Source organism: Periplaneta americana, chromosome 14, assembly GCF_040183065.1.
Source record: "Periplaneta americana isolate PAMFEO1 chromosome 14, P.americana_PAMFEO1_priV1, whole genome shotgun sequence".
Taxonomy (NCBI): domain Eukaryota; kingdom Metazoa; phylum Arthropoda; class Insecta; order Blattodea; family Blattidae; genus Periplaneta; species Periplaneta americana.
Genome location: NC_091130.1, coordinates 66,435,459 through 66,445,475, shown reverse-complemented (window position 1 = coordinate 66,445,475; position 10,017 = coordinate 66,435,459). Strand labels below are relative to the sequence as shown.

The following is a 10,017-nucleotide window of genomic DNA, read 5'->3' as shown; positions in this document are numbered from 1 at the left end:
TCAATGTGAAGCTGACTTTATCCCCTACATAAACATATTAATTGTTAATAATGTAAAAGGATATTTGTTCACATACCTTCAGTTTGAAATATGCGTGTTCTTATAACAAAATACTAACAAAAATATTCTCGCTTACAACAACTAAATGTGCTTTCCACCGGTAACCGTTCAACTACTATGCACCTAGTACAGTGTCTGCAAAATAGCATCACCTCCTGAGCTCTTCAAAATTTAAACCAAGCAATATGTATTAGCATGAGCGCGATTGCCCTCTGAGCGGTACAACCCTCCGTTCCCCTATTACTTTTATAAATTTTATTCAGTTCACGATTTTTCATTTGTATTTGTTTTACAACTTCTCTTATCACTGCATAAATTAATAATATTGAAGTGTTAGTTTGTTTAATCTTCATAGAAGTTTAACTTCATCTTGTTCCTGTTTTGCATCTAGGTATTGCACAAACTAAAAATTAATGATTAGTATTTGTGAATTTAAAAATGGTGTCGTTCTAATAATCTTATTATTAATGTAGACAGAACTTCATGTTTATTTCTTAGTAATAATGTTAATTTTACATATTTATATTTCAGTGACATAACTTTAATTTTAAATCATCCTGGAAGACCAACTTTCTTGGTGTTATGTTCGATAAGTATCTTAGTTATCTTTTCACATTGATAACCTTTGTAATGCTTTAGACTCAATAAGGGGGGCGAAGACTAATTGGGATTTCCCAGTCTCTGATTGGGTCAAAAACCCTGATGGAACTGATATTTAACCCTTGTGGTAAATTTCGGTGAAGTCCGGAGGGCCTAATTAGTCAAATCCACTCTCCTCACCTCCACGCTGGGGCCCCCTGGGATCTTTCAAGATGCGAAAGAGAGAGTGGTGTGCGGATAGCAATGGGAAGCTACCGCATTTATATATCCCATAATTTGCATTTATATCATGATGAGTTCGTCCCTGGTAAAAAATTCCGGACCTAAACTATCCCCCCAATCGGATGTCCGGGTGCGGGATACTGGGGAAGGGCACATCATGAGGCAATACAGTGAAGAGAAGAAAAGAAGATTGAAGAGTACAGCGCGGGATGTGAAGACTCCACAGTTACCAGGTAAGTTAGAAAACATGAAGGAAGCAATGAGAAGAAACAGAGTGGATGTGATGGGAATGTCAGAAGTGAGGTGGGAAAAAGTGATGAGTTGATGAATGATGAATAGGGCTCGGAAGTTGATGAAATATCATATTTTTTCTTATACATCAGAGATAATGCAGGATATAATATAAACTCTTTACACTTCAATGTGAACCAGTACAATCTACTTTTATTTTACATTTATTTGCATTATTTGGTCTTTTACTGTTTTTAGGAAATGTTCTACTTTTTGTTGCATTATTGCCCTATTCTTTTGAATGGACCTTTTTTACGGTGTAATCGTAGTCTACATTTCAGAACCTACTGCAGATTGCGTCATGCAGAAATTTGCCTTATGGTTGCAACAACCTTAACTTCTGATCACGTGTGTGATGTGATTGTCCCCCATTCAATGCAACAGAACAAATACTGCAGCCACAGTGCTCGCAGTTAGCATATTGTATTGCACAAGTAAAGACAGTATTGATAGAGAAAGTGCTGCTTCTATAACAGTTTCTCAAGGCTTGCTGGCTGATCCTCAAATTAAGGGATGTCAATGTTGAGGTTTTCTCCGCAGTTTTCCCTCAACCCATATAGAGCAAATGTTGTGTCTTTATCGTGCTTGTTCTTGCACTTATTTATTTTATTCAGATGCTAGATAATAATAGCATTCGATAAAGAGTAGTAAATTAACGCATGAGAAAAGATTACTAGCACACGGGTTCAAAAAAGTGAAAAATTACTTCATTATTATTGATTTACTGCATTTGTTAAAAGATTTCAGTATTCTATTAGCATATAAAATGGACAGTTTCTAATAACATTGTAGGAGGAAGATGACTATTTGTACAACAAAGATGCACTTATAATACATCACATAAGTATTTTGGCATTATATTTAATGTGTTTGAAATTTGTTCCAATAAACATAACAAGCGTCTTTCGAATACTTCCTCCAATAAAGCATTATACTTAAGTAAACATACAAACGTGGCCAACATGCTGTCAGTGTTAACACTAAACATCATTACACCGTAATAATTATTATAATTTACATACTTCAGAAGAATGTTCTCCAATTGAGACCACATTTCTAATTTCATGTGTGCACTTACCAACTCTGTGATGCAATGAATATCATTTTGATTATTTACACACAATTGCACTGATAAATTTTCATATATTTTAATACATCAATATATTTGTGACACACCCTCAAAATTAACCAACAAAAAGTACAGAAACACTGCATTGAGATTAATGATCCACCTGCTATCTTTTTTAAAGTATCTATGTTACATAGTTCATCAAACGAATTAGTTTTGTCCATTTGCAACCACTTAATTTTTGCTGCTCAAATCTCTGAATGTACTTCTGCCACTTGTTAGCAGGGTCCATTCTTGTTTAGGAATAAGATTATCTAATTGTTCCTGTAAACCTGGAAATAGTTATAAGAGACATCTGTTTTAGGACTATTCTTGCACATTTCCTTCTCTGTCTCTAGAAACATGTACTAGATACAAATCGTTTACTTCAGAGTGTTTAATACACACAACTGAATGCTTTGTTGGCGTGAAAATATTTCATAGTATACGAGTGCTTCCAGCCACATAACTTATCTTTTCAGTTGGAAATTTGAGAACTGTAATGTAACACACTCACTTAAAGCACTCTAGTAATTGTTGGTACACACAGAAACATAACATTTAGGAGCCATCTGTGAATAAAAGAATATGGATGAATTAATTTAATTTTTTAATAAAAGTCTAAACTTCTTTATTTCAGTTCTCTGAATTTATTTTTCTTAGAGGTTATGCCTATATTAGGAGTAGCCGTTACTGCGTGCTTCATCTTTTGATTCCTTTTCAGATTTTACTTCTATGATTCACTTATTGTTAATAGTTTAATTTGGTGACGTACATGTTGTCATGCTACTGTCCATCCAAGTGGTTATGTCACACAGTCGTCAAAACAGGGGAAATCACATGACAGTTACTTACTTAACGGGGCCCTTTTCTTTAAATTATTTTAAATAGTTGTATAATATTACGTAAACTTCCAATTCTCTACAGCAAATATTTGCAGAGAAGAATTTAACAGCTCAGCCACTAGCCCTTACAAAGAGGACAGGAGAAACGAGGGGACAAACAGGGAAGAGACATAACCATTTGGCTGGACAGTACCTATTTGAAGGGTACACGGGAAAACGATCAAGGTCCATCAAAAATCGAAATTGAGTTAATAATGCTATCTTATAGTGGAAAGGAAGTACTATCATGTGATCTAGCTAGTAATAAGAAATCATCGTTCTTGATATTCCACTACGTCAATTTCTATTAAATACACATAACAAAGTATTAAATGCTTAAACTTTAAAATTCGTTTTTCTCGAAACTTTCTAAAATGGACCTTGATCATTATTCCCGTGTACCCTTCATTTATTCTCTTCATAGTTAGCAATCAGTGTATTACGAAGATTTCAGTTCAGAATTACACTGCCTTTTAGCTCGACATGATACAACTGGCAAGCCGGCAAAGCCGATGATGCCAGATGCTGCCACCCAGACCTCGAGCAGCGACCACTTCGAGGAATCCAGCAGACGGTACGCCAAGTGGGAGGAGGAAGTCAGGCTGGAGGAGGTGCGGCATCTGCAGAGAGTGGCGATTGGTCTTTTCAAATTCTCTATGCACAAAGGTACAGTAACTGTTTACATCCTGAAGTAGATGCTCTTTCAGCTATGCACAAGCAGAATCCTAGAGTAGTGCAATCAACAAGGACACTATTGTTATTCCATTTCAACATGCTTGGGATAGGAACATTTAAAGTAAAACTCAATTTAGACCATGGCCCTTAAAATTAAAAATATTTGATTCTGATTTAGGCTGCATTCATTCCCTTTACAAATGTGTACGGCAAATAGCAAGCGCTGTAATAAAAATGGCTGATTTGTTGGCATTTCCAGCGCAAATGATTGCGGTACTCTGGATATCCACATACTCTGTGAACAAGTTCAGGAGACTTGGACTCTTACTGGTAGGGAATAGGGCATTTATCCAGTGGATTCACTTGTTCAATTTGCCTTAGTTCATAGAACCTGTTCTTAAATGTTTGTAGTTAAAATAAATTAGGTTCTTGACATAAAAGGAAGAATATTAATTTAACTTTTTAACACGAAATTATCTAGTTTTTTAATTTGACATTAAATATAACCATATCATATTATTAAATTATTGTTTCTTATCCAAGTGTGCAGGCAGTCAAAACAGAAATACAAAATCAACGGCCCAGTTTGGAAGGGAAACATCTCAAAATTTAAAGTTCAAAGAAACCTACATTTTGAAGCTTTATGTTGCTGTGAGGAATCAAAAGATAGTTTAACTTAATCCAAATTCAATTAATCATGTTTTATGTATGGTTGAAGCTTTAAAGTTAATTTTTCTCAAAACTTTAAATTTTGAGTTGTTTCTCTTTAGAACTGGCCTATCGATATTACTATGTTTGCAGGCTTGAAACTGATCTGCAATTACTTTGGTAGTCGTCTACCAATATCCCTTTCTCTTTGAGTGCTAATATCGCATTCACAATTATGAACCATAATTCATTATTCAAAAACATAATTTAAATAAAAAAATAGATTTTCAACTACAAAATACATTATTAAGCACATTAATAAGATAGGGTAAAGGTTGGTAATATCGTGATATGAGTAATATCGTGATGGTTGGTATGAGATTTTATTACAATTTTATTTATCGAGACAAAAATTTGTTTTTTGTGACAATGTATTAAGGACAAGTTCATGGACAAGTTGCTGCATAAAATTGGTCCTTCTCTCGCTCTGTAAAAGCTATCAAACACAGTATCACGATATTACTCTTATCACAATATTAACAAGATTTGCCCTACTTCGTTTTCCTCTCTCCTACAATTTGTTATTCCATTTGAATGAAATATATTATTTCCTTCTTTTAAAGTATTGACAATTCATAGGGAATGGAATATTTCTCGAATTTTGGAAAAAAATATTTTTCAACATCTAATTACAGTAAATATACATTCTTCAATTCATTTATGCCTGATTTGAACTCGTGAAACATCGCGAAATCCGTATCAAGTCGGGAATGCGATTTTTTAAGCAATTAGCGAATTATGTGCGCGAATTTTCAATTTTTAATTTTTTTTACTACAATCAATAATAGATAGCTGTCGCACAGATAAGGTCGATATTTATGGTCGCTAGTATTGCACATTCGATACTGAATCTGTTTTAGTCAACAGTCAATGAGCTAGAAGGTTTTAATTCAAATACCTGGTCTAAACACACATCTGACATCACATCTGATATATGTAGCGATGTGCGAGAATCATATTGTAAGCATGGTAAGCGTTGTGAGCCTGCTGAATGCATCCTTAGTTCATATTATTTTGGAGCGTGTTGAGTGTGTTTGTTTTATTTGTTTATAGTGTCACACATAGGCGAAATAACATTATCGTGTTCCCGTGCAAGTGAGGCTACAAGAATGCTTAATAATAAAATAGCTCCAAGGGTCAGAGCTTTCCAGTATAAAAGGCACAGACAAAAGTACAGTCACGTGTAAATTTTGTAATTGTGAGGTCTCGTGGGAAAGAAGAGATACTGTTGAGAGAGATTTGAAGTCGGTAAAACATGCATCGGCAATTAATTTTCGCAACGAAGACGAACAATCTCTTGTGCTGACTTCTATTGCCACTTGTTTTTGCAGTGTGCAAAACAAAAAGAAAACTTGCGAATATCTGGAAAAAAGTGTTGTAAAGACTTTATAAAAACGAACATACCAATTTCCAAGCTCGAAAACGAACAATGTGAAAATACTGAAAAATTCAATTGCAAGCACCGATTTTCCCATTTGAAAATCCCACATTTTGCACTTTGAACTCAACAAAAAATTCCAGTCTCTAACGATTCAGAATGCTTTATGGTTGCTGGGTCGTTAGTAGTCAATATCATTTAAGCTGTGCTCATGTTTGAATCTAAATCCACACAGCAATCAAGTCTTCAAAAGGCTTGTTTTTTAAGATCCGATGCATGCGAGGTGAGAGACCACACTACACGAGCAATAGTGAGTGGTTTGTAAAGCTAAGAGGTGTGTGGTCAGAAGTGCATTTCATCTTGATTGTCTCAAATTCGGCAATCCTGAGTATGAGGCTTTTACATGAGGTGGGTCCTTCATCTTTCCATGCAAGAAATGTTTATCATCAGAAAGATTGTTAAGGGGTGACAGTACAAAAGTTCATGTCAGTTCACATCATGTTTCAACCAAGCTATCACTGGTGAGAGAACAACAGGATGGAGTCTGCAATAGATTGCCTACCAAGAAAATTTTATCTTCTGAGAGAACACTAAGTCTGCCAGAGATACGTACATGATACCGAATCTCTTATAGTCGAACTAGAAACAGTAAGATTAAACATGCAAAATACATTCGATACCCTCAGTCAAGTACTTAGTTATGTCAATATTCTAGAATCTGACATAAGAGATCTAAAAGAGAACTCTTCACTTAAAAATTACATGTGTTTGCTAGTAGCTAACAGAAATTCCTCCAGTGCCTTGACATGGTAGTGTGGTCCAAAAAACCGAACTTTCAAAAATTCAAATTCCCACAAGACTAATATCATGCATTAATATGTAAAACAAGCACAAAAAATTTTATTAAAATATTACCATTTACAAGTCGCTCCAGAGCTGAGAAGTTTATAATGTGTAACATAGTAAAAAAAAAAAAAATTAGAGCAGCTTTTGAAGGAGTAGAAAACTCTTATCGGTGTTTGGATAAAAGTTATAGAAGAAACTGTTTCTATTCATCTTCGTCAATGTCTCATTGTACTTTTGAAACAGGTTGATAGTGGGTTCTGTCGTGTCATTTACTACTTTCGTCTAAGAGGAGCAATCACGAAGTTCCTTGAAAACCACTCTGTAGGAAGTCTGTGCAGGAAAGATTGAGATTTGACTCTTCTTATTTCAATCTTCAAATAAATAACTGGTTCTTAATGTTACAGGATTCTCCAATTTCAGGTTTTCCAATTTAGCCATGGTCTGTAGTTATTGAGGAGTATCAGGTTTCTGTGGAGGCTGCAAGTTTGTTACTATATTTTCCTTTTTTGCTGGTTAAACGAATTGAGTCCACAACAGACCACATTATCTAAAGCCTGTTTAGTAAATGATGATGATGATGATGATGATGATGATGATGATGATGATTGTGATGATTTTTCTTTTTCTCTGTGGTCACTTGGTCATCAAAAAAGCAACCAGATGCTCAGAGAGAAACCAAAGATGCTGGCAAAATGCCATAATAGCCTATAATTGTGCTTTCTTATCTACAGTTTGGTTGGGATATTTCTTATGGAGAGTAAGAAGCTTGATATCATTATATGGACTTTGAATACCAATAGATGCTTTGTTCCACTCTCTAATGTTATCTAGTGTCTCAGCAATGGCTCCAGCTACAAATACTGCTGCACAATCTGGAAGATTGACTCTATCCAAGGCACTGACTATTTTAGGTAACTCGAATATGTTTTTAGGGATACTAGGTGGTGAGGACGGAACAACTGAAGCAGGTAATAATGTTGAAAATGAAGATAATGATTCAGACAGTCGATATTCATTCTCGCAATCAGATTCACTAGGTGATTAACATGATGAAGAGGTAGAAGGAAGGTCGGTTGCTGTACCTTTCTTGGATATAAATGCACTTCTTCATGTCCACCGAGTTAGCTCTGTGGTAGTGCCTCCAGACTAGCTGGCCCGGGTTCGATTCCCGACAGGGTCAGAAATTTTCATGTAAAATTTCTACCTCGGGACTAGGAGAGATGGTGGTGCACAATTTCTAATCACTAAATTGTGCACCAATATACCTGGGTTAAATCCCAAATCTCTCCACAGTGCATATGAAAAGAAGGTATATGTCACTGTTGATAGTGATTTGTCTGTTGGATGGGGACGTTAAGCCTGGCAGTCCCCTTGGTGCTATTCAACAGGAGTAGGCTACGTGCTGGCACTGGGTTTCCCCCTTCTTTCTTCCTCACCTTCATCATCATCCTCATCATTTCCTACACTACATTTACACGAACACTTACACATATACTCACCCTAAACACTTACACATACACTCACTCTATTACACGACATAACTCTTCACAGATACACATCATACATAACGTGACCCGCTGAAGTGGTGTGCAACTTGAAAATGGGTCACAGTCCTGCCTTCTATCTGCAGTATGCAGAACCCGAATCACGCAAGTGAAGTGGATAGGTATTAGACATACACACAATTCACTTCTTCGTACCGAGGTCTCTTCATTCATTCTTGGTTTCTTTTGCAACTGTTTTTAGAACAGCACCTTCCATGCTACTTCAAATTACGTCTTCTCTTTGCATTTCAAGAAATATCTGGTCCTCCTCATTTCTAATCTCTTTCGTTGCATGTGTCATAGCAGTATCAAACAACTAGCCCAGATCTCTTTAATGTGTTTTGTTTTATTATATCACTTCCTTGCTGTCTAGCTCTTTTTTTTATCCAGGTATTTATCATATAGTTTGGGAAGTTTTTTAACATACAAATCTATTCGCAGGGCTGGAATCCTTGAATGCTCCCTTAGGCCAATCTGTAACTATATAGGAGGGGCTTGTCTTTGTCCAAGAGATGAAACTGTACACATTGGAGCATGTGTAATACACGTGGTAATCTTGCTGTCGACAATTTAGAGATTGGCTTCCCAAGGAACCAGTTTATAGGGGAATATCTCAAACTATTAGACATAGTCATTTACTCATACCTGATAAAATTGACATAAATTATTAGAGTGTAACGACTTCTAGATAGCACTTCATTAACTTAAAATTTAAAACAGCAGTTTGACTGTCAAGAGACAAAGCAGAGCATGTAGAGCTAAGATCAGAACAACTTCAGTTTTGCCATAGTATCATGGACCACCCCAGTCCATGCTTATTTTCTTCTTTCATATTGTTGGACAGGGAACTGTAAATGTCGTAAATGTGTAGAAAATAGTGTAAAAAACTCATAACTTGTTTTAGAATCACTGTACCTATTTTTGTCTCAGGCTGCCAAAAATTAATTATGTGTGAGGATTTTTTAAAGTTTTGTATCAATAGTGATGTAAGTTCATAATTATGCGGGTCCAAGGAACAAATCTGTGATAAAAATGAATAATAAGATAGGAAAATAAAACAATTAGATACTTGGAGTATTGACAGTCTACTGAAGATATCACTCTCTTCTCCACCAAAGTGTGCAGGATAATTTCCTCTTCATCCTTAACTTCCTTCCCCAAAAATGGCAAACAGGCAAAGAGATTCATTGAACACAACATGCGTTCAGCAACTGATCCACTAAATCCTCAGTGTGAGAAACCACAAGCCTTGCACATCATTGCGAAGATGGTACAAAGTGCCAGCTTGCACCTCACATGCATCGATTCTTAAAACCAAGCCTGTATTAGTGATGGTAGAGGTATATGTGAGAAAAGTAAAATTGGTTCCATTGACTGATGTTTCGAAAGTGGTAAATGCTTAGTACATCACCCCTACTTCTTAGGAAAGCCATACTATATTTCTGGTCCACGAAAAGTACTCGTCATTTATGGAAAGACTCAATCCTGCCACTTTCTGCAATGACATATTGTATTTTCCCTGGACCAAAGATACAATATGGCGTTGCTAAAAGTGGCAGTGATATGCCGAACATGTTAAATTAACTTGATGTAACAGTATGTGGTATAAGTGTGTATGCAGATGCATCTTCGGATAGTATAGTATTTCCTTTAAGTCCTTATGTGGAGCACAGGGCTACAACAAACAAGCGCTACTTTTTC

The 10,017-nt window shown here is 35.8% G+C and overlaps 1 protein-coding gene across 5 annotated transcripts in view; it reads left to right on the top strand.

Moving 5' to 3' along the window:
• The first annotated feature begins 421 nt into the window (after positions 1 to 421).
• Positions 422 to 10,017, top strand: part of LOC138713385 (uncharacterized) — a 169,553-nt gene continuing 159,957 nt past the window's right edge. The window contains exons 1-3 of one of the 5 annotated variants that reach the window (XM_069845465.1): positions 423 to 1,115; positions 3,625 to 3,831; positions 4,100 to 5,106. In XM_069845465.1, the coding sequence (XP_069701566.1) occupies positions 950 to 1,115; positions 3,625 to 3,831; positions 4,100 to 4,221 (495 nt within the window). In that variant the 5' untranslated portion in view covers positions 423 to 949 and the 3' untranslated portion in view covers positions 4,222 to 5,106. Of the gene's footprint in view, positions 1,116 to 3,624; positions 3,832 to 4,099; positions 5,107 to 10,017 lie in introns of those variants that run through there. The other 4 variants (XM_069845462.1, XM_069845463.1, XM_069845464.1 and 1 more) reach the window with 4 other exon arrangements.